At 41.0% G+C, this 26,329-nt stretch overlaps 1 protein-coding gene across 1 annotated transcript in view; it reads right to left on the bottom strand.

The window, feature by feature from the left end:
• Positions 1 to 26,329, bottom strand: part of gfral (GDNF family receptor alpha like) — a 104,612-nt gene that overhangs the window by 48,593 nt on the left and 29,690 nt on the right. The window contains exons 2-6 of the mRNA XM_059983457.1: positions 15,090 to 15,227; positions 10,482 to 10,634; positions 8,494 to 8,886; positions 3,215 to 3,545; positions 1,564 to 1,820 (exon numbers count right to left, since the gene is read on the bottom strand). Coding sequence (XP_059839440.1) covers positions 1,564 to 1,820; positions 3,215 to 3,545; positions 8,494 to 8,886; positions 10,482 to 10,634; positions 15,090 to 15,227 — 1,272 coding nt within the window. The remainder of the gene's footprint in view (positions 1 to 1,563; positions 1,821 to 3,214; positions 3,546 to 8,493; positions 8,887 to 10,481; positions 10,635 to 15,089; positions 15,228 to 26,329) is intronic.

Genomic DNA, 26,329 nt, shown 5'->3' with positions numbered 1-26,329 from the left:
GTGCAGCTGAACCTGAGTTTGCTGCCTTTTTAATAGCATTACACTAACTGTTCCATTATTAAACTCCAATTACCACAAGCGACTCAGGGAGACCCTGCCGAAGTTCTTTTCTATGTTAATTTAGCCCACAAGACCATGAGACTATAAGATATAGGAGCAGAATTAGGCCATCTGGCCCATTGAATCCACTCCATCATTCTCCCATGGCCGATTTATCAAAGCTGGAAGTAAATTTATTATCAAAGTGCATACTGTATACGTCACCATATATGTACAACCCTGAGATTCGCTTTCTTGTGGGCCTTCACAGTCAATGCAAGGAAACAGAACAGGATCAATAATAAACTGCACACAAGACGGACAAACAATCAATGTGCAAAAGACAGCAAACTGGGAAAATGCACAAAGAAAAAAAAAACAATGAATATCAAGAACACAAGATGAAGATTGCTTGAAAATGAGCCCATAGTTTGGGAGAACAGTTCAGTGTGGGGGTAAGTGAAGTTATCCCCTCTGGCATTATTCCCCTCAACCCCATTCTCTTGATTTCTTACAGTAAAATTGTCCCTATATCTCCATTTTGTAAAATGACTTTTTTCTATCTGTAGACTTCCATGTATTTTATGTACATGATTTAAAACCAAGCAATTATTTGATCAAAACAAATAGTCAGAAACATGAAATGAAAGTACTTACACGAGTTTAATCCTCAAATTCAGAAATGACTGATTGTTAAGTAGAATTGTACTTATGGAAATATTGAATTTCATCCCAATCTCAAGAAAACTATATAATAATAATGCTGCTATTGATTTGAAAATTGCCTGCAGTAACATAACGAGTGTCATTGATCAAAGAAATATCAATGATTGCTTTTTCTTTAGAACTCTGATATGGAAATATACTATCATAAATAAATATCAGAAGGATCAGGTCGCAGAGGGGATCCCTGAATCTTACTAAACAGAAGGAAACCATTTGGCCTTTGTACCTGTGTTAGCTCTTTGATAGAGCTATCCTATTCCCCTGCCTTTTACTGATCACCCTGCAAGCCTTTCTTGTCAAGTAAATATCATTTGTGTTTGAGAGCTGGTGTTCATACCATGGTCTCTATATTTCCTGCACCAAAACAACTCACTGCAGAATAAAAATAAAATCTTCGTGCTTCACAGTAGTCCTAAGTTGCTCAAAACTTTAATGACCTTGACCCTCGATTAAATCTTCCTTTACTTCCTTTGTTCTGAGTCTTCTTCCGTACATATGAACACTATATGTCTTTGATTAAAGCTAATATGAGGGGGTATAATTTTAAGCTGGTGGGAGGGAAGTATGGGTGAGGGGAGATGTCAGAGTAAGTTTGTTTTAAACAGAGAGTTGTGGGTGTATAGAATGCCCTGCTTGTGGTGATGGTAGAAGCATATACATTAGGGGTATCACTAACACTCATGGACAATCCTCTAACCCCAGACCCAAATTCTAACACTCATCCACACACCAGGAGCAATTTATGCTGACTAGTTAAACTATCAAAGCATTGTAGCAATAAATTCCAGAATGACTTACTGAAACACACTTGATAGTTCAGCATGTGCTGGAATAGTTCACAAAGGGGTTGGTCATCTCTCGTGACACCACTGCACGTGCACTGCACTTGAAGAAGAGTTCCCCGGGTCCTTATGTATGCTGCCATGCACTCTGCATCTGCCCTGCAGGTCCATTCATTCCAGTTCAATCCTGAAAGGCAGCTCTGATCATAATCTTGGTTACATATTCTTGTGAAATGTCCCCAACACTTTTCTTGAAACAACTCATATCTTGATCTGAAAACACAAATAGCACATAGCCATCAGATATAGAAGCAGAATTAGGACATTCAGCCCATTGGGGCAGCACAGTAGTGGTTAGTGTAATGCTATTACACTGGAAGTGACCTGGGTGTATTCTGTCATTGTCTGTAAGGAACTTGTATGTTCTCTCTATCCTCTGGGTGCTCCAGCTTCCTCCTACATACCAAAGACATATTGTCCAAGTCTGTGGCAATTCTCAGCCTCTTAATTACCCTGGGCCATTGAGTCATACAGCAAAGAAACAGACTCTTTGGGCCACCCAGGCCCTATTGATCATTAACCACCCATCTACATTAATCTTACGCAGATCTCATTGGCCTGTCCAGTGATGTATTTTTCTATATACAATGTTCTATGTTCTATGTTCTCATGAACTCTCCCCAAGGTTCTACCACATATCTGCACACAAGACAATCTAAAGCAGCTAATAAACTTACTAATCTGCACATTTTTGGGATATAGAACAGCCAGAGGTAAAACGCATGGTTATCGGGGGAAAATTTTGAAACTTCATTCACACCCAGTACCAGCATCAGGAATTGAACTTCAGTCTATGGCTTTGGGACTTAGTAGTTTCACTACCTGCTCCACTCTGCCATCATAAGCACCTCCCATTCTAGTGATGGCATGTCCATTAATGCCACTTGGAACATAGAATGGTCCAACACAGTACATGAGGCTTTGACCTATTATATCATGATGACTTTTAACCTAATCTAAGATCAATCTAAACATTCCCTCCTACATAACCTTCCATTTTTCTTTCATCCTATCTTAGATTCTCAAAAATTTCCTTAATTTATCTGCCTCTACCATCGCCTCAACAGTGCATTCCACACACTGCTCTCTGTGTACAAACGTAATTCTAACTCCCTGCTCTCTCGGTGCATATGAAGTGTGACTGAGGAATGAGTGGAACTTTTCAGAGTCTGATTAATCAGTGACGACAGTCCTCCCTATACCTTTCTCCACTCAGCTTAACATTATGCCCTCTCCCATTAGCCATTGCTGCTTGGGGGAAAAGGTGTTAGCTGTCCACTCTACCTTTGACCATTATCATTTTATATATCCCCATCAAGTTTTATTCTCCTTCACTCTAAAGTGAAAATCCTAGCTTGCTCAATCTTTCCTCGTAACACATGCTCTGTAATCCAAGCCGCATCCTGGTGTATCTCCTCGGTACCCTGTCCAAAGCTTCCACGTCCTTCCTATAATGAGATGACCAGAGCTGAACACAATTCTCCATACGTGGTCTAACCAGAGTTTTATAGATCTCCCGAGGATATTGAAGTCGATGTTCCCTGCTCCCTGCTGAAGTCACGATGGAAACCTCACCGTTACCATTTATCTTTTGGAGATCCACTAACCTGCAAACATCCTCGGAGACACACCTCTCCTTCAGATGGAGGCATGTGGGCATGGTGTCCATGTGATTGGCACAGGAATTATTGTGAAGGGTTTCCTTTGCTTGCAGACAAAGCTTGTCAGATGGATCACAGCCGCAGAAGACTAGCATCTGAGCAAGATCAGGTGAGATCTTGGTGTAAAAAGATCGAATTTCTCTGTGACAGATCTCCATGTTGCATTGTTTGCGAACCTGAGGACACGCCTTCTTCTGAGGAGTGAAGTGTTTGTTGCAGATATCTTGGTCCCTGATGCATTGTTCAGTCACCTTCAAGCAAGACACAGCATTCTGCTCTAGATGTAAACAAACTACAGTCAATTTATACAGACAGTGAGGAATTGGCAGTGGAGAGAGTCAGCAGCTACAAATATAGTGTTGAAATTATCCTAACTGATTGCATCACAGTCATTCGAATGTGCAGGAGGGTAAGAAGCTGCAGAGAGTAGTGGACTGAAACCAATATATCACATTCACATCCCTCCCCACTATTGATAATATCTACAGGAGGTCCTGCAACATATGTGATCAAAGTTCCCCACTATCTGAGTCATGCCACCTTCTCACACCTCCCATCAGATGTGAAATCCCTCACCTCCAGGGTCAGGAGCAACGACTTTCCTCCAAGAGTACTTGCACGTTTTTTTTGGATTAACGCAAATTAGGTTCGAAGTATTCACAGTACCCTGTGAAAACCCATACATGTGAGAGAGCACCAGCACAAATCAACAAGGTCACAGGAGAAACGTGCAAACTCCACGCAAACAGTTCCTGAGGTCAGGATTGAACCCGGGTCTCTGTGAGAGAGCAGCTCTACCAGTTGTACCACAGTGCTACCCTGCACTGAGGGAAAGATTTTTCACCAAGAAGGTAGTGGGGTCTGGAACTCACCACCTGAAAGGATGGTGAAGGCTGAGACCTTCAGCCTATTTTTTTTTAAGGGAGTTTCAATTTCTATGAGGCTGTTGAAGGTGTCCTGGTTGGTTTTCATCATGGTCTGGTACGACAACCTGAATGCTGCAGGGAGTAGCAAACGTTGCCCAATACATCCCTCCACACCATCAGCAGTGCCTCAAGAAGCCAACGTCCATCATCAAAGATACCCATTCTCACCTTCTCACAGCTACCATCACAGCTACAGAAGCCTGAAGTCCCACATCACCAGCTTCAAGAAGACCTACATCCTTTCAATTTGTGCTTTCTATTGTTAGGTAATTAAACAGAAATCAATCACAATGTCTAGTGGCATCCACTTTTCAAAGTTTCAAGTACATTTACGTCACCACATACAACCGTGAGATTCATTTTCTTGCAGGCATTCACAGCACAATAAAGAAATCCAATAAAATCAATGAAAAATTATGAAAAAAATCTAGTGAACAATCAAAGTGCAAAAGAAGACCAACTGAGCAAATATAAAAAAAATTAACAACAACAACAACAACAACAACAATAATAATAAAGGAACAAACAAATAACGCAGAGAACATTATAGGTCTCTGAAAATGAATCTATAGGTTCCGTATGGAGGTGAATGAAGTGATCCACTCTGGTTCAGGAGTCTAATATGAGGGTAATACTGTTCCTGAACCTGATTGTGTGGTTGTGGGACCTAAGCCTGCTGTACCTCCTTCAACAATGAGGCAGAGCAGGGACTGGGTGTTTTTGATAATGGATGCTGCTTTCTTGTTGCAGTACTCTTTGTAGATGTGTTCACTGGTGGGGTAGACTTTTCCTGTGATGGACTGAACTGAATTCACCACTAAAAAAAAGACTAGAGTCCCAGGCATTGCACCCACAGGCTGTTGGCACCTACCCCTCACTCATTGACTGATACCCTCCCTACCCTGGCCCATATCCATGCTGTTGAATGGAACCACAATCTAGGAACCACAATTTAGGAAGGGGGCTGCCCACGTCTGCTGCAGGCTCACTGTTAGCTGACAAGGCCAATACAGGACAGGCAGACCCGGCCGCGGTGGCTGGAGGATGGTTGTAGACATGGGCGTGTCCTTCGGGACACCAGTTCTGTTCTGAGGGAAAAAACAAGTAAATTTGCTAGGTAGATATTTCACTGATTACAGCCTTATCAGGTGGCGGCAATGTGACCATACAACGATAAGACATAGAAGCAGAATTAGACTATTCAGCCCATTGAGTCTGCTCCACCATTCCATCATGGCTGATTATTATCTCTGTCAACTCCATTTTCCTGCCTTCTCCACATAACCTTTGACACCCTGACTAATCAAGAACCTCTCAACCTCCACTTTAAATACACCTAATGTCCTGACCTCCACAGCAGTGGCAACGAATTACACAGATTCACCACACTCTGGCTAAAGAAATTCCTAATCTCTGTTCTAAATGGATATCCTCCTATTCTGAAGCTGTGTCTCTGGTCCTAGACTCACCCACTATAGAAAGCATTCTTTTTAGGTTCACTCTGTCTAGGCTTTTCAATATCTGTGAAGTTTCAATGAGATTCTACCCCCTCATTCTTCTAAAATGCAGTGAATACAGACACAGAGCCATTAAATGCCCTTCACACATTAACCCTTTCAATCCTGGAATCATACTCATGAACTTCCTCTGGACCCTCTCCGATACCACCACATCCTTTCATAGATAAGGAGCCAAAACGCTCACCATATTCCAAGTGTGTTCTGACCAATGCTTTATAAAGCATTGGCTTTACATTTCTGCAATATGCATTGCTTTGATCTAGCCACAGTTTAATCTCCATACAGGTAATTAAGCGATCAGTTAACTACCACACTCAAGGGAACACAGGCTAAGCAAATACAATCTTTCCTTGTGATTTACTTTATTAGACCCTGAATTAGTGCTGTCAAAGCTCCTCTCTCTCTCTTCCAAGGTCTGTGCTTAGTTCCTGAGAAGTCTATCTAAAAATTAACGATTCCCTGATTAAACTCCATTGAACAATAGCGTTCTGTGAGGCTTTTGAATTTGTCCACCTGCACTGCTCTTTCCCTGTAACAATAACAGTAACACTATATTCTGCATTCTATAGTTGATTTTTCCTTTGTACTACATTGATATACGGATGTTGTGAAATGGTTTGTATGGACAACATGCAAAACAAAGTTTTTTTATTGTGCATCAGTAAATGTGAGAATAATAAACCAATTCCAATTCCAAATTCTGCTATTTGATACCGTTCAAAACTATTGAGAAGATTGACACCATTTATAATAAAGCAACCCACTGTAGATAAAGATAATATTAAAGATGACTTTATTTGGCACATATACATTGAATCTTTGATACATATAGTGAAATGAGCATCAGGGACCAAGACAGCCTGAGCATGTGTTTGGGGCAACCTGCAAGGTGTCACCATGTTTCTGGCATAACCATAACCCACTCACCCCAAGCAACATATACACAATGCTGGAGGGACTCAGCAGTTCAGACAGGATCTATGGAAGGGAACAAACCATTGATGTTTTTGGTCAAGATGTCAACAACTAAGTCATCAATCTTTCTCTCTCTCTCTCTCTCTCTCTCTCATTCTATTCTTCCCTTCCACTCTTACCCTCTCTCATCCTCTCTTACTCTCTCCCTCCCACGCCCCCAAAAGGACTAAATGTGGCCTTGATTATAAAGTGATGTGGATCTGGTGATACTATTTTGGCTGTCATCTTCGCATTACATTCTTAGACCTTTAAGTGCAGCACCTGTAAGGGAATGTGACTAATGTCAAATCAAAACATTTATCTAAAACAATTAAAGTTTGATGTTGCAGCCAAACAAGGGAAAGTTGGGGGTTTGTAGTCATTGATTATGAGAAAGTGTAAAATTGGATCCTTTGACATCCAGATGCTCATGTCTCTTACTTTTGTTATTATGTTCCACAAGTGTGGCAGACTGTGTAGTTGAATATACGATCTTCAGGAAGTCAGTAGAACCTGTAATAGAAACACCAGTGAAAGTGGCATAAGATACAGAGACTGACACAGAAATTGCTCAACCAATGCCTGAGTAATGCTAGTGGAGCCAATGTAAGTTTAAGGAAGAATTTTTGAATACCATAACATACAAGTCCAAACAAAACTTCAGGACAATCGAACAGTCATTTTTCCTACATCACTACATTATAGCTCCAGGTGTATGGAGCTGAATCATGGACAATTTACAGTAGGCACCTGACAGCCCTGAAGCAATACAACCTAAGATCCTTTGAAAGATTTTTGACAATCAGATGAACTAACACTCGCATACTGGAGGAGGCCAACATGAAGAGTATCTCCACCATGATAAAGCAACACCAACTCCAATGGATAGGTCATCCTTAGTATAACTCATGTCTCTCCATAACTCAAGCAGCCCGAAGAAATTCAACGTTACATCTAAAATCTGGGAAGACATTGCACTTAATAGATACACCTGGAGGAAATCTGTTCAAAGTGGAGCTATAGGCTACATAAGAATGTCCTCTGCTCTGCCACAGAGAACAAGGGGCAGCTGCAAAATGAGAAACTGAACAACCAAGAGACCCAACCACTAACCACAGCCATTACTTATTCTTGCCCAAACTGCACCAGAATATGAGGACCTTGGATTGGCCATTTAGGCCACCTGAGAACCTACCATAGGCCACTCCTTAGGAGAACACCATACTCAATTTGAGCTTGGCTGCAGGAAGGATATCAAAAAGATTGAATCATTGTAGGGAAAGTTTCCAAGGATGTTGCCAGAACTTGAGGACCTGAGTCATAGGGAAAAGTTGAACATGTGAGGACTTTATTCCTTACAGCATAGGAGAATGAGGGGAGATTTGATAGAGTTATACAAAATTATGAGGGGTAAGGATAGGGTAAATGCAAGCAAGCTTTTTCCACAGAGGTTGGGTGAGACTAGAACTGGAGGTCAGGGGATAAGGATAAAATATGAAATGTTTCAGCAAAACATGAGGGGAAGCTTCTCTTCGAGGATGGTGTGAGTGTGGATCGAACATCCAATGGATGTGGTTTCAATTTTTACATTTAAGAGAAATTAGGATAGATACATGGATGGAAGGGGAATGGAGGGCTATAAGCTGGGTGCAGGTCAATAGGACTAGGCAGTTTAATAGTTCAGCACAGTCTATGTGGGCTGAAGTGCCTGTTTCTGAGCTTAGACTCTATGATCACACTATTACTCAAAGAGTAGACTTGCAGCATAAAAGAATCAATATTCATAGGATCAGAAGTTATTGATGTCAATGCTCGTTTGCCTCACCGGGAATATTCTCCTCCTTTCCTTCACTGCTGCTTGCATTGAAACTTTTCAGTGCGATTTGTACACAAGCATTGTTGGAAATGCCAGACTGTATCCGGAGGCACTTGCCCTGTCTGGAACAACTGCAGCCAGTGAGCTGGGTGTGCTGTAACGCTTGCCAAGCAGTCAGACACTGCTGACCTATAGCTGGGCTGCTACAATTGTCTTTTTTGTGCCGACACGTCTTCTTAAACTTGGAATAGATGGAGCTGCAGTCCATGGATTGTAGACAGGCATCCTTTGCCGCTGCACAATCGATGACCTTCCTTATGTGTTTATCTATACTCTTCATTTGGAAGCGTCGTTTCCAGCCTGGTGGCATTTCCGGACCAGTGGAAGGTGCTCTGGAGTGCTCTGCAAGGAAGAAAGTAAATGTTGATGTACCTAAGGCCGTTATATAGACATCTAAAACACATAAAACATTACAGTACAGTATGGGCCCATGACATGCTAACCTTTTATCCTATTCCCAGGTCAATCTAAAACTTCCCTTCCCCACAGCCCTCAATTTTTCTATCAGCAATATGTTAATCTAAGAGTCTCTTAAATGTTGCTAATGTATCTGCCTCTACTGGCATCCCTGGCAGGGTGTTCCACACACACGTCAATTTCTGTGTAAAAAAACTTATGACTGACACTAAACAGCTCTCCCATCACCTTAAAAATATGCCCTCTCATATTAGCCATTTCCTCCCTCTCTGGCTATCCACTTGATCTCTGCATCTTATACACATCTACTGTATCAAGTCACCTCCCATCCTCCTTTACTTCAAAGAAAAAAGCCCTCCATCACTCAACCAATCCTCAAGACATGCCCTCTAATCTCAGCAGCTTCCTGGTAAATCTCTTCTGAACCCTGAATAAATGTATGCATCTCTGTAATAACTTTGATGTGCCTGTTTAAGCTCTAAACCATAAAGGTTTAAGCATTTCTTTTTGATCTTTCCTCCAGAAAGGAAAATTCTGTGATATTTAACAAACAGGAAAAGGACATTTGTCCAAGTAATATGCACGAAGTGCTGGAGAAACTCATTAGGTCAGGCAGCACCTATGGAGGGGAATGAACAGTTGACATTTGGCCCACAATCTTTCATCAAGAATAGACAGGAAGGGGAAAGAAGCCAGAAAAAGAAGGTGATGGAGGGGAAGGAGTACAAGCTGGCAGGAGGTAGGTGAGACCAAGTGATGGGGAAGGTGGGTGTGGGGGGGATTGAAGTAAGATGCTGGGAGGTGATAGGTGGAAGAGGTGAATGGTTGATAAAGGATTCTGATAGGAGAGGGCTGCGGGCCATGGAAGAAAACAAAGGAGGAAAGGAAATAGAGGGAGTTGTTGGCCAGGTGAGGAGAAGCTTGTTTTTAATTAATCCCAATTTTAACTCTTAATTGTTCTTTTCTTCAAAACTTGTCCTTTTAAGTGACTTTTTCCTCATAGCTTGTTCCATATGTTTACTTATTGCCTTTTATGTGAATTTTCCTTACATTCTTAACTTGGACAGTTTGAACAGTGAAGTGCTTTGTCGCTGATTGGTGCCGTTTCAGTACAGTGGTGGTTGACCTATGTGGGAGAGTTTTTAGAAGTGGATGAACTATTGCACTCGTGAAGTCCCATTTTTTCAGTCCAGTGGTACAAGCAGTCATCATAGCTGGAGTGTTTCCCGGTTGCAGTGGATGACCCTGACTTCTGTGCGTTGCCATATGCCCTTTCTTCTCCATGGAGATCTGCCTTCCTGGCATTTAGATCTCTCTGCAGATCTCATCTGCCTAGTCTGCCAGAGCTGATGTTCCAGTATAAACACCGTAACAATGCTTCCACTAAGTTGCTTAATGCTTAAGCAGGTGTTAATTCTGGGAGAATCCATTACCATGTTCTTTCGTTAATAGACGTCATAGAATAATCAAACACAATCCCTGTTTGCAGTTTCATTATATATTTCTGTGTTCTGCATTACCTTTTTGGCTGCTGCAGTTTGTTCCTAGCTTCCTGAAAAAGTTGCAAGATTTATCTTCAGGACAGCTGCACTCTCGAAGTGCTGGGTAACTGCTGGTTAAGAGCTGAACGGCTATGTTACAATTGCTCTGATCTTTCACTGTGCAAGAATCACCTGCAATGCATTAAATGAATAATAAAATTTGAGTTTTTATTTTAGATTTTCCAGAATCCGGATGATTTAGTATAGCTTGAATTATTCAAAGCAACCATGGTTCAAATTACAGTAATGGAAATGACCCAAACATGACCATGTTTTCAATTTTTACCAGTTCTGTGAAGTTGCCTTCAGAAGAGTCATTCCATATGAAATATCTCTTCTGGAAAAAGTTCTATGGCCTTACTTTATTGTTTCCTTATTTATTTCCATCCCGGAACCAGAAACAAGCCAAATAAAACCCACCCTTTCACTAAATTAGCTCCAGTCAAAGCTCAGCCGAACAATCTCAGATAGACTGCAGACTCTGTTCTTCTTATCAGTAATATATACAAGTTTAAGACGTAAGAGCTGAACAAGACAAAACCTGCAGATGCTGGAAATCCAAGCAACACACACAAAATACTGGAGGAACTCAGCATGCCAGGCTGCATCTATGGAAAAAAAGTACTGTTGAAGTTCTGGGCTGAAAGGCTTCTTTTTTCCATAAAGGCTGCCTGGCCTGCGAGTTCCCCTGACAAAGGAGCTGATATATTTTCCCCCTCAACCCCACTCTGCTGCCTTCTCCCCATAACCATTGATGCCCTTACTATTCAAGAACCAATCAAGTTCAGTTTTAAATATACCCATGGACATGGCCTTCACAGCCACCTGTGGCAATAAAGCCTATGGATTCACCTCCCTCTAATTAAAGAAATTTCTTCTTATCTCTGTTCTAAAGAAGCATCCTTCTATTCTGAGGCCGTGCCCACTGGTCCTAAACTCCCCAAATACAGGAAACATCCTCTCCACATCCACTCTATCTTGGCCTTTCAGTACAGGAAGGTTTCAGTGAGATCCCCCTCATCCTTCTAAGCTGCAGTGAGAATGGGCCCAGAGCCATCAAATGTTCCTCATATGCTAACCATTTCATTCACAGAATCCCAACTATATTTGAAGCTCTCTGACTATTTGAAATGGTTTTCAGTTGTGACTGTGAAAAGATGTTTACAATGGTTTTAGGCTCAAAATAACTACTTCTGCTTGATTTGATTTTCTTAGAACAGTGTATTATACTCAGTTGTTTTTAGCCTATGGATAGATTAAGCACCATATTTAGAGTTATGATGTCACAGTGATGCATCTGGCAGACATGGAGTTTCACTATCTGGAGAATGAAGAGGCCACAGCACAGGATCAGAAAAAGCTGCAGAGGTTTGCAAACTCAGCCAGCTCCATCATCGGCTTGAGCCTCCCCAGCATCGAAGACATCCTCAAAAGGTGATGCCTCAAAAAGGCACCATCAATCGTTAAGGACCCCCTTTACTCAGGACATGCCCTCTTCTTATTGCTACTATTAGGGAGGAGGTACAGGAGCTTGAAGACACACCCTCAACATTTCAGGAATAGCTTCTTCCCCTCCGCCATCAGGTTTCTGAATAGATGATGAATCCACATACACTACACTAACTTTTATTTTGCTCTCTTTGTGCACTACTTTTTAATTTATTTTTTGCGTGCAGTGTTGTAATTTATAGTCTTTTTATGTATTGTACTGTACAGCTGATGCAAAACAACACATTTCCCGACAAATATCAGTGATAGTAAAACTGTTCTGATTCTGATTCTGAGATTTGTGCTTGGAATAGGAAAGATTAATTTATTTTTGTCACATATACCAAAACACTGTACAATGAAAAGCTTGTCTTGCATACTGTCCTTACTGTTTAGATTATTACAGAATGCACTGGGGTAGAACAAGAATAAAACATTAACAATACACACAAAATGCTGAAGGAACTCAGCAGGTCAGGCAGCTTCTATGGAGGGGAATAAACAGTTGATGTTTCAGACCAAGACAATTCATCCGGGTAATTTTGTACCTCGTTCCTGACAGCCATGGGTCAAAGAGATGGCAGGATGAGGAACTTTGTGCTCTTCACTCTTTCCACAGCAGAGCTATTGCTGTGCAATGGAGACTGGTCAACCTGCGCCTTCCTGAGGTCCATAATATTCTTTTTCTCTTGTGCACATTGAGACTTATGTTGTTGTTCTTGTACTTTGACAAGTTTCTCTACCTTCCCTCTCTGTGTGCTGACCAATTGTTGCCGATGTGGCCAACCACTGTCGTATCATCAGTGACTTGATGATGCAGTTTGAGCTGGCCGTGCAGTCGTGAACAGCAGTAGACTGAGCACACAACCCTGTGGTGCACCAATACACAGCGTGATGAAGCTTGAGATGTTGCTGCCAACTTGGACTGACAGGGCTTTTACCATCAAGAAGTCCAAGATCCAGCTACAGAAGGAGGTGCTGAGTCCCAATGAGGACAGTTTACCCACCAGCATCTGAACTAAAGCTGATGAACAACATCCTGGCATACAAAGCATTGTTTTCTAGGGGGGACAGAATGGAATGGAGTACCAAGAATAGGACATAATCAGTGGACTGGTTTGAAAGTTCAGTGAACTGTAAAGGGTCCAATGTAGCTGGAAAGTGGGATTCATGCTCAAAGTACTTCATGACTGTTGAAGTCAGTGCCACTGGGCAGTAATACTTTAGGCCGGTTACTGTTGCTCTCTTGAGCACCGGAATGATGGTGGTTGCCTTGAAGCCTGCAAGGACCTTGGATTGTTTCAAAGAGATATTAAAGAGATCACCCTATAATACTAGGGAATAATTTAAGAGGCTTACAACAGTAGGGTAGAAACTGTCCTTGAGCATTATAGGAAGAACAAGAAAGAGTGAATATCCAGGATGGATATTCTATTGGTAGGTTATATACTATCTTGAGCTTATCTTAGTTTTTTTCCAATCACCCCCTCACCTCAGACCCCCCTCCCCAGTTTACATGAAAAAAGAAATACAATAGAATTTTATGAAAAACTATTCAAAAACTATGTATACGCAGTCAATGTACAAAAGGGCACCATGGTAGCATAATGGTTAGTGTGACACTATTACAGCTCGGGTGTTCCTGAAGTCGGAGTTCAATTCCGGCACTGTCTGTAAGGAGATTGTATGCTCTCCTTGTGAATGGGTGGCTTTCTTCCAAGAACTCTGGTTTCCTCCCACAGTCCAAAGACTAATTAACCTATGGTTAGCAGGTTAATTGGCCATTGTAGATTGTCCTGTGATTAGGCTAGTGTTAAGTAAGTGGGCTGCTAAGCAGTACAGTTCATTGGGCTGGAAGGGCCTGTTCTGTTGCTGCGTCTCTAAACAAACAAACAAACAAACAAAGAAATAAATAAATACATGTTACAAAGAAACTGTACAAAAACAGACAAGCAAAAGAAGACAACCTGTAAATAGAATTAAATCTGAGAAGGTGAATTGTATTATGGACTTCACCATACTTTCTTGCATTCAAATAACTCATGTGTCACTTCCTTTCTCTCTCTGTCCTTTTGGAACCCCATTTGAAGTCTCTCATTACACTCTTGCAGTCTGGTGTGGCTACCAACTTTCAGAGATGGTTGTAAACATTTCAGCACTGTGGTAATAACGTAAGAACAAACTTAGTGTATAAAATAGATTTCACAGACAGAGAGAAGATGATTGGTGATTAGAGGACCCATGTTCATTGCCATTAAAAAGAGAGAGAGAGAGAGAGAGAGAGAGAGATGACACACACAAAATGCTCGAGGACCAGGAAGAGATGAGTTGGGTTACTTCAAGGACAGTGTAGCTACATTATTCACATTATTAACTTGACCTAGCAGGAACAGTAATGAAAGCAGAATGTACAAGCCCCTTCAATAAGTAAATTTAATGGATGAGGAACTTTGTATGAGGAATGGATGAGGAACTATGTATATGTCACCATATACTACCCTGAAATTCATTTTCTTATAGGGATTCACAGTAGATTCAAGAAAATGCAGTAGAACCAATCAAAAACTATAGATAAACAAAGATTGACAAACAGCCAGTGTGCAAAGGAAGACAATCTGTGCAAATACTAAATAAATAATAATAATAATAATAATAATAATAATAATAATAATAATAATAATAAATGAATAAGTCTGAGGACATGATTTGTAGTGTCCTTGAAAGTGAGTCCACCAGTTGTTAAATCAGTTCAGAGTTGAGGCGAGTGAAATTATCTACACAGATTCAGGAGTCTAATGGTTGAAGGGTAATAACTGTTCTTGAACTTGGTGGTGTGGGACCTGAGGCTTCTGCACCTCCTTCCTGATGACAGCAGTGAGAAGAGAGCATGGCCTGGATGGTGGGGTCCTTGATGATGAATGATGCTTTCTTTTGGGAGCACATTTAAAAATAAATTCAGCTTTTATGAACACACCAACTGTTTTGTAAAATGCAAGGTTTTGTAATATATAATTGTGGCATTAAATAAAAATGGACATGAAAATACATGATGCTCCATCATTTAACCGAATGTTTACAACACAACATTCATTTGTGTACCTGTCTGGTTGCAAACTTCTTCAATTAAGTCCCAGACATCTTTACAGCTGCCTTTGTCAGAGATGCACCATTTCTTTGCCTGCAGGCACTTGGTGCTCTCAAGGCCAGGAGCAATGGTGAGCAGAGATGTTAAAATTGCTGTAAAAGAGAATATTGAAAAAGCATTGTCACTAACATCAAGTCGATAAGTCAATAAGACCATAGGACCTTAAGATCATAAAACATAGGAGCAGAATTAGGCCATTTAGCCCATTTAGTTTGCTGTACCATTGATTATGGCTAATTATTTTCCATTACAACCCCATTCTCCTTTTTGGCCTCCACAGCTGCCAGTGGTCATCGATTCCACAGATTCATCATCCTCTGGTGATAGAAGTTCCTCCTCATCTCCTTGTGTTCTGAACCTCTGCCCTCTAGTACTAGAGTCTCCCATTATTGGAAACATCCACTGGAGTTCAGCCCAGCTCCTAGTCCTAGGCCTCAATTCCTCCTTTGGCAACTGGATCTTCAATTTCTTCACTTGCAGACCCACCACTGCTGTTAACCAAATGAAAGGTGCTGATGAATTAGCTTTTAGGAGGGAGATAGAATATCTGGCTAATAGGTGCCACAACAACAACATCTCACTCAATGTCAGCAAAACCGAAGAGCTGGTTTTTGATGACAGGAGGAGGAAACTGGTGAACAAATGCCAGTCTTCATTGGCAGATCAGAGGTGGAGAGGGTCAGCAACTTTAAATTCCTTGGCATTATCATTTCAGAGGACCTGTCCTAGGTCCAGCATCTAAGTGCCATTACGAAGAAAACACATTAGGGCGCCTACTTTCATAGAGGTTTGCATAGATTCATCATGTTATCTACAACTTTGACAAACTTACTTCTATAGACACATGGTTGAGAGTATACTGACTGGTTGCATCACCAGTCAAGGGCAGGAACACCAATGCCCTTGAATGGAAAAACGTACAAAAAGTAGTGGATATAGCTAGACCATCTCAAGTAAAGCCCTCCCCACCACAAAGTACATTTCAAGGAGTGCAATGATAGGAAAGCAGAATCATCATATAGAGCCCCCACCACCTACTCCATGCTCTCTTCTCAATGCTGCCATCAGAAGTGCCCTGAGTCTCACAGCACAAGAATCAGTAACTTAGTCCTAGGCCTCAATATCTCCTTTTGCAACTGGATCTTCAATTTCTTAACTTGCAGTTCCCAGTCAATTCAGATTGGCCTCAACCTTCATGCTCTTGAATCAGAGGGAATAACTTCACTTGTTTGCACTCACTTCAACACTGAACTGTTTCCACAGTCTATGGACTCACTTTCAAGCAATCTGCAACTCTTGTTCTCAATATTTGTCGCTGTTATATTATTATTATTTCCCTTTTTTGCATTTACACAGTTTGTAGTCTTTTGCATATTTGTTGTTTGTCTGTCTTTGTTCTTTATGGTTTTTAATTTATTCTTTTGTGTTTCTTTGTTTTCTACAGTGGATATCTTCAAAAATTGAATCTCCGGATTGTATATACTGACATGTATGTAGTCTGATAATAAATTTACTTTGAACTTTGATGCTGTGGAGATTAAGTCATTGGAAATATTTAAAACGGAGATTGATATATTCTTGATTAGTTAGGGTGTCAGAGGTTACAGGGAGAAGGCAGAGGAGTGGGTTTGAAAAGGATAATATATCAGTCACGATGTAGTGCAGAATAATGGACGGAATGGCCTACTTCTGCTCCTTTGGTTTATGGTCTCAGCAAGTCTAGAAGCCCTCTTGTAGGGTTTCAACCTGAATTGTCAACACTTCCTTTTCTCCCACAGATGCTGTTTGATTGGCTGTGTTCTTCCAGGAAGTAATCATGGGTGACAGTAATTAGGGAATGTACTTCCCAACATTCCCAAACCATTATTTTTGTTGGCAGATTCCATTAGTAGAATCTAATAATAGAACACACGCACACATACAAAATACTGGCAGAATTCAGCAGTTCAGGTAGCATCAATGGAGAGGAATAAACAGTTGACTTTTTGGGTCAAGACCCTTCATCAGGACTGCAGAAGTAAAGAGAAGAAACCAGAATAAGAAGGTGGGGAAGGAAAAGGAGAACAAGCTGACCACACTCAGTTTGGAGGGGCAACACTTCATATTCTAACTGGGTAGCCTCCAAACTAATGGCATGTACATTGATTTCGCTAACATCTGGCCAATTTCTCCCTCCTCAAATCTCCTTTTTTTATTCCCCATTTTTGCAGCCCTCTCACCCCTTCTCTTCTCCTCACACGCCCATTGCATCCAACTAGTTCCCCTCCTCCTTTCCTTTCTCCTGTGGTCTACTTTCCTCTCCTAACAGATTCCTTTTTTAATGCCTTTCACTTCTTCTACCTATCACCTTCCAGCTTCTTACATCATCCCCTTGGCCCAACCATCTACCTTCGCCCTCACCTGTTCTCACCAATACTGTACTTTTCTCCCCTCCCCCCACCTTCTTATTTAGGCTTCTTGTCCCTTCTTTCCCAGTCCCAATGAAAGGTCTCAGCCTGAGATGTTGACTGTTTCCCCTCCACTGGTACTGCCTGATCTGCAGAGTTCCTCCATCACATTGTCTGTGTTACTTGAGATTTCAAACATCTGCAGAATCTCTTGTGTTTCTAATACACACTCAGTCACACACAGAAAGAAGTAACAGTCATTTCATTATATCATATTAACATGTGAGATTATGGGGCTCAGAGGAGACAAAGTCACAGAGGGACTTAGAACACAGAACATAGAACAGCACTATACAGTATTGGCCCACAATATTGTACAACCTTTTAACATACTGCAAGTTCAATCTAACTTTCTCTCCCACATAGCACTCCATTTTTCTATCACTGAATTGCCTATCTAAGAGTCTCTTAAATGTCCCTAATGTATCTGTCTTTACCACCTTTTTACTACTACCTTTGTTCCACAAACTCACTACTCTTTGGTTATCTGCTCAATCTATGTCTCTTGGCATCTCATCCTTCCTCACTGGAAAGAGAAAATCCCCAGCTTGCTCAACCTATCCTCATAAGACTTGCTCCCTTATCCAGGCAGCATCTTAGTGAATCTCCTCTGAACCTCTCTAAAGCTCCCACATCTTTCGTATAATGAGGCAACCAGACCTGAACACAATTCTCCTCACGTGGTCTAACTCAGATTTTATAGAGCTGCGACGTTACCTTGCCTCTCTTGAACTTGAAAACAGGAATAACAACTTCAAGCAAAAACAAGATGCTGGAGGAACTCAGCACTTAGTGGATCAGGCAGCATTTCCCATAACAGTTTTAATATCAAGGTGAAAGTTAAGTGGGTTAATATTGAACTGAACAGCACCATCTCAATTGTATACACTGCATCAATAATGCTGTTTCTGCTGTAATAGGATATTAGCTACACAATTAAATAAACAGCTTGATCAGCAAAATCAGTAATGTGGGTAAGTTACCAACTGCTTTCTGTGGGTCTTTCCATTTTATCAGAAGCTTTTAGAATAATGTTACCATTGAGAATTTGCATTTAAAACAACGTTACTGTTTAAAATATTTAGAATAATGAGAGTATTAAGATCATTTAAAGGTCGAAGTAACTTTATTATCAAAGTACGTACATATCACCACATACAACACTGAGATTCACTTTCTTGCAGGCTTCCACAGTAGACACAAAGAAACAAAATAGAATCAATGAAGAACTACACACAAACAAAAACATTCTATCAATGACTGACAATCAATGTGCTAAAGACAACAGACTGCAAATACAAAAAGAAATACAAACAAATAAATAGTATAGAGAACATGAGTTGGAGAATCCTTGAAAAGGAATTCATAGATTGGGGAATCAATGTTGAGGTGAGTGAAATTATCCACTCATAAGGTATTTAGAGTATTTAGTGAAGAAAGTACTTAGACTATATCAGATAGGAGATACTTCAATGTATACCAAAAGAGTGTACCAAATATGAGAGTAATTAGAGTACTTAAAACAATTGTTTACAGTATTTAGAGTAGTTTCATTTAGATCAATGTTATTGTTGTGAAGAGTACCAGTACTTAGAGCAGACCAAATATGAAGGGTTCCACTGCAGTGTAGCTAGTAGAGCAACACTATTTTAGCTTGGGACAAACACGAGGAAATCTGCAGATGCTGGAAATTCAAACAACAACACACACAAAATGCTGGTGGAACACAGCAGGCCAGGCAGCATCTATAGGAGAAGCATTGTCGACGTTTCGGGCCAAGACCCTTTGTCAGGACTAACTGAAAGGAAAGATAGTAAGGGATAAGAAAGTAGTCGGGGGAGGGGGAAATGCAAAACGATAGGAGTAGACTGGAGGGGGTGGGATGAAGCTGAGAGCTGGAAAGGTGTTTGGCGAAAGTGATACAAAACTGGAGAAGGGAAAGGATCATGGAACTGGAGGCCTCAGGAGAAAGAAAGGGGGGGAAGCACCAGAGGGAGATGGAGAACAGGCAGAGTGATGGGCAGAGAGAGAAAAAAAAACAAACAACTAAATATGTCAGGGATGGGGTAAGAAGGTTTAGGAGGGGCATTAACAGAAGTTAGAGAAGTCAATGTTCATGCCATCAGGTTAGAGGCTACCCAGCCAGTATATAAGGTGTTGTTCCTCCAACCTGAGTTTGGATTCATTTTGACAGTAGAGGAGGCCATGGATAGACATATCAGAATGGGAATGGGACGTGGAATTAAAATTCCACGTCCCATTCCTGGCGGACCGAGCGTAGGTGTTCATCCAAACGGTCTCCCAGTCTGCGTTGGGTCTCACCAATATATAAAAGGCCACACCGGGAGCACCAGACGCAGTATACCACACCGGCCAACTCACAGGTGAAGTGTCGCATCACCTGGAAGGACTGTCTGGGGCCCTAAATGGTGGTGAGGGAGGAAGTGTAAAGGCAGGTGTAGCACTTGTTCCACTTACAAGGATAAGTGCCAGTAGGGAGATCGGTGGGAAGGGATGGGAAGATATGTCTATCCATGGCCGCCTCTACTGTCAAAATGAATCCAAACTCAGGTTGGAGGAACAACACCTTATATACCAGCTGGGTAGCCTCCAATCTGATGGCATGAACATTGACTTCTCTAACTTTCGTTATTGCCCCTCCTCCCCATCTTACCCCTCCTCCTTACCCCACCCCTGACATATTTAATTGTTTGTTTGTTTGTTTTTCTCTGTCTGCCCATCACTCTGCCTATTCTCCATCTCCCTCCGGTGCTTTCCCCCTTTCTTTCTCCCGAGGCCTCCCGTCCCATGACCCTTTCCCTTCTCCAACTCTGTATCACTTTCGCCAATCACCTTTCCAGCTCTTAGCTTCATCCCACCCCCTCCGGTCTTCTCCTATCATTTTGCATTTCCCCCTCCCCCCATTACTTTCAAATCTCTTACTATCTTTCCTTTCAGTTAGTCCTGACGAAGGATCTCGGCCCGAAACGTTGACAGTGCTTCTCCTATAGATGCTTCCTGGCCTGCTGTGTTCCACCAGCATTTTGTGTGTGTTGTTTAGCTTGGGACGTTAGAGTTCGGAGTTCAATTCTGACGCCATCTGTAAGAAGTTTGTACATCCTTTCTGTGAATGTGTGGGTTTCCTATGGGTGCTCAGGTTTCCTCCCTCAGTCTAAAGATATATCAGTTAGTAGGTTAATTGGTCATCGTAAGTTGTCCTGTGGTTAGGCTAGTGTTAAGTAGGTGCTTTGCCGGATGATGCTGTTTGTTGGACTGAAAGTGCCTCTTTCGTGCTTTACCTCAAAATAAATAAATAAACAAACAAACAAACAAATAAATAAATGATAGTATTTAGAACAACTGTTTAGAGTATTTGGAGTATTTGCATTTAGAACAATATTACCATTGTAAATTTGCATCTAATGCAAATTGTAATGTCAATTCTCAGTCCACTTTGTACTGTGCACGTTTAGGTGAAAGATTTTTTACTTAATAAAAATCAAAGTGCAATATCCCCTCTCTTACCCTAATCCAGAAAGTTGATTACATCCTTAAAGACCCTCATGAATGTTTTAAACACTGGCTGCATTTCACTTCTGCAGCCTTTGCTTAATTCCCTTCAATCTCTCAAAATGACTCTTAATTGTTTTCTTTCAAGGAGACACCAATATGTTTGCCAATATTACGACCCAGCTAACCAGTCTATAATTACCCAGATCATTCCTGTGACCTTTTGTTTTTGAAGAATGCAATCACATTAGCAGTCTTTCCAATTCTATTTCCACCGAAGCAGCCTATATTCCCATCTTCATCTGTTTTAATTCTCAGAACATAGAACTTTAATTCCTGTAATTCTCTAATATCTATTTTAATCAGAATCAGAATCAGATTAATATGGCCCAAACTTCTCTGTGGATTGTCACATTGTCGTGGTGGAGGAGCTTGCGTGGTCCTGAGATCCCGAGAGCGATGCCGTCTGGAGCTATGCTCCTGGTAGGGTCACCCAGGGCGGTAAGGTCAAGGGTGAGGTCACCGACAAAGAACAATCCAACCAAAACCTCAATGGTGGAACAGGTGGACGAAGTTACTTTGAACTCAACGGCTGTGAAAGCGGATGAAGGCTGCAACAAATCCATCAGCTCCAATCGTCGTGGTTTCCATGCCATTGGAGTCAATTGGTTGATTGGTGAAGTATTGTTCGAGTGCAACATCTAGTACACGCTAAACAAATACATGCTCAGGCATCTTGGCTCTGTGGAAATGGAACGAAGACCATCATCCTCAACCTCAAGGGATAGCCACAAGGATGAATATGGCCCAAAACATCAAATGTTTATTCCCTTCCATAGATGCTGACTGACCTGCTGAGTTCCTCCAATATTTTGTGTGTGTTCTGGATTTCAGCATCTGCAGAATCCCTGATGCTCAGATTTTTTATCACTGAAATGTGTTGTTTAGCAGCAGCACTACAGTGCAATAAATAAAAATACATAAAGTACAAATACAAAAACACACACAGTGGCTATTTTGCTTCCTGTACCTCCTGTAGCTAATCAAGTCACCATTAAATGGCGTATATATATTCAATATATTCAAAATTCAATATTGCAAAAAGAGAGCAAAATAGTGAGACAATTTTATGATGGGCCATTCAGAAATCTAATGGTGGAGGGAAGAAATTGCTTCATATGTCCTTCCGCCAGCACCTTTGCAGAGCATTCCAAGTGTCACCACTCTCTGTGTAGAAAACGTACCCCTAGAATCCCCGCTTCCCCCCTTTATAACTGGCAAAGTATTGCCTCTAAAGACATGGAGAAGGCAGATTCAAAAAGAACACTCTAAAGTGGAGCTGTTTCAGGAAGGGAAGGTCTTCTTTTATATCAGCAGTGGTTGGATTGTATCTTCAAAGAGACACCTTATGTTGTTCTATTATCATAGTGAAACGCCTTGCTCACTTACTTTCCCAGATGGCATAAGCAGACCAGCTTATTTGATAGACACATACAAATTTATTGGGGCATAGATGGGTAGATGCAAGCAGGCTTTTGCCACAGAGGTGGGGTGACACTAGAACTGTAAGTCATAGGTTAAGGGTGAAATGTGAAATACTTAAGGGAACCTGAGGAGAAACGTCTTCTGTCAGCAGAATTTCTTGTAAAACATCTATTTTGCTCAGATGGTGCAATTATAAAAGGAGTTGTCATTAAAAATACAATAAAATATCAGCAATTGGTGTTACCATAGGGGTTCCACCAATGCAAATCACTTCCAATTCAAGAGTAATTCCAAACAATTAATTACTTTGAAATACAACCACTCAGAACATAGAAGAGTACAGCACATATCAGACCATTCAGCTCACAAAGTTGCATCAAAGCAGCTGAAAATCAAATCAAAAACACACAAATACTAATCCCTCCTACAAACTCCACGTTCATATCCTTTCATCTTCCTTACATCCATATGCTTATCCAAACATCTCTTTAAAGCCACCAATATCTTTGCCTCTACCACCAGGCAATGCATTCCAGGCATCCATGACTCTCCGAGTAAAACAACTTACCCCTCATTTTCCCTCTTGAACCTATCCCCTTCTCAATATAAATGCATGCCCTCTGGTATTAGAGATATTCCCTGTCTACTCTATCTATGCCTCTCATAATCACGTAGACCTTTATCAGATCTCCCTCATCCTCCAAAGTTCCAGAGAAGACAGCCCAAGCTTTTCCAGCCTCTCATGATAGCATGTGCCATCTAAGCCAGGCAAAACCCTGGAAAAGCTCTCCCACATCCTCGCCAAAGCCTCAACTGTATGCAATATGTGGCCTAACCAGAGTTTTGTAAAGCTGCAACAGAAGCACCTGACTTTTGAATACAATACCTTGACTAATAAAAACAAGCATTCAATAAGCCTTCTTAACCATCTTATTGACCGGTGTAGCCACTTATAAAGAGCTATGAACTTGGATCCCAAAATCTCTCTGCTCAGTAACACTGTTAAGGGATCTTGCCCCAAACAGTGTATTGTCACCTTATATTTGCTCTAAGGAGGTGCAACTCCTCACATTTATCTGTCTTGAACTCCATCTGCCATTTCTCAGCCCATATCTGCATCTGATCTATATGGTGCTGTATTCTTTGCCAGTTTTCTGTACCATCCACAACCCCACCAATCTTGGTATCATCTGCAAATTTACTAACTCACATTTTCATCCAGTTCATTTATATACATCACAAACAGCAGAGGTCCCAGCACAGATCCCCGCAGAACACTACTAATTAGACCTGCAGTTTGAATAATTCCCTTCAACAGCTCTCCTCTGTCTTCTATGTGCAAGCCAGTACTGAATTGAAACAGCCAATTCACTGCGGATCTCATGGTTCTGGACTAGCCTCCCATGAGGGACTTTGTCAAACACCGTACTAAAATCCATGTAGACAACATCCACTGCCCTATCCTTATCAATCTCTCTCATCATTTTGCCATAAAAACTCAATCAAGTTGGTAAGGCACAATCTGCCATGCACAAAGCCACGCTGGATCTCCATAATTAGGCATGGGTTTCTAAATGCCCATATATCCTAACCCTAAGAATCTTCTCTAGCAATATCACTACAACTAACATGAAGCTCACTAGTCTATAGTTCCCAGGATTTTCCCTTGTTCCCTTCTTAAATAGAGGTACAACATTAGCCACTCGCCAGTCCTCCGGGACTGCTGTACAGACAAATAACGTAAGTAATAATTGGCCATGAGTGGCCAGTTAATCTTTAATAGAGGATGATATAGAGCAGTGTGTAAAGTGTGTGGCTGTTTTGATTGCATTAGTCTCCTGGCTGACTCCTTTGATTAAAATCTTCACTTTACCAGTAATGTTCTTGTTGGAGGAATTCTGTGTTTATGGCCTTCAGTCAGACTTTTGCCACTTCATATAATTTTTCATAGGGTCATAGAGGACTACAGCATAGATACAGGCCCTTCAGCCCATTTAATCTATACTGCCTGGTCTTATCAACCCCCACCTGGACCATAGCTCTCCATAACCCTCCGGGTTATTTACTTACTGAAACTTCTCCTAAATGCTTGTTCCATAAACTCACCAGAATCTAGGTGAAGAAACTTCCCCTGAAACTTCCCTTAAATAGTTCACCTTTCACCATTAACATGACCTCTTTTGCTAGTGTCAACCAACCTCAGTGGAAAAGTTTGCTTGCATTTACCCTATCTATGCCCCCCATAATTTTGTATACCTCAGTCAAATTTCCCTTCATTCTGCTACGCTCTACGGAATAAAGGCCTAACTTATTCAAACTTTTCCTGTAGCTCAGGTAATTTCAGTTACACATTTTCCTTCTGCAAATACTTGCCACCACTGTGGTGTGTTCTCAAGTTCATCTGAGCAAGACTGATTTTCTTGCTATTTATCTGTCCTGTCTCTAAACTCTGCTACCCAATTCAAAGAAATATCTAACTGTATGATAGTCAACCTAAATGCGAAATATTAGCCCATAGATAATTATATCCCATGAGATGTTCACTAAAATGTATAAAAGCTCAATATATTCTGCATTTTTGTATCTGAGCACTGACTGACTCCAAACACTGATTGCATTAATCGTTAATCATATAAAAAACAATCTAACTAGAATTGCTAGAATTGTTTATAACTGTGCCTGCATAGAAACAATAAAAATGTAACATTGACAGTTCCACATCAAGGGATTGAATATGTAATAGTACAATAAGTATTTAACCTAGCCATGTTTTAATTATTATAAATATTAAAATTAGATAATTGGAATATTACACATTTCAATTCACCTTTCCTCTAAAATGTGTGTGATCTTTTTTACTTATCAGTTTGATGCTGTAGTTCTATTATCAGGATAGAAGCAAGCATTTACACTCAGTGGCCACTTTATAAAGTACACCTGCTTATTAATGTAATTATCTAATCAGCCAATTATGTGGCAACAGCTCAATGTATAGAAGTAGGCAGACATGTTCAAGAGATTCAGTTGTTGTTCAGACTAAACATCAAAATGGGGAAGGAATCTGATCTATGTGACTTTGACTGTGAAATGATTGTTGGTGTTTGAATATCTCAGAAACTGCTGATTTCCTGGGATTTTCACAACTCTCTAGAGTTCATACAGAATAGTATGAAAAGCAAAAAATAACATGCAGTGGGTGGCAGTTCTGTGGGGAAAAAAATCTCCTTATTAATGAGAGAGCTCAAAGCTTCAAGCTAAAAGGAAAGCAACAGTAACTCAAATAACCATGTGTTACAACATCCCACGCTGCATTTCTGAATGCACAACACGTCAGGCCTTGAAATGGTTGGGCTACAGCAGCAGAAGACCACAAACATACACTGATGGCCACTTTGTTAGGTACAGGAAGTACCTAATAAGTGGCCACTGAGTTTATTTCGACAGCTTGCCTCTCTGATACCTGATCCAGCATTTTTCTCCTTCTATGACTCTCAATACCATGTTTTCCCAGAGCCCAGAGGTGGAGGGGTGAAAAACCTTCCCTGGTTGTTTACATTGTCAGATTATTACAATAAAGCAAGCAGCATTATCAATGACCCTACCTATCCCAGACATTCTCCATTCTCCCCCAGCCCCATTGGACAGAAGATACAAAAGCCTGAAAGCATGCGTCACCAGTCTCAAGGACAGCTTCTATCCCAATGCAATTAGACAATTAAATGTATGGCAAGTACAATAAGATGGACTCCTTA

The sequence above is a fragment of the Hypanus sabinus genome, chromosome 10, assembly GCF_030144855.1.
Source record: "Hypanus sabinus isolate sHypSab1 chromosome 10, sHypSab1.hap1, whole genome shotgun sequence".
Classification (NCBI taxonomy): domain Eukaryota; kingdom Metazoa; phylum Chordata; class Chondrichthyes; order Myliobatiformes; family Dasyatidae; genus Hypanus; species Hypanus sabinus.
This window is presented reverse-complemented; position numbering and strand designations above follow the sequence as displayed.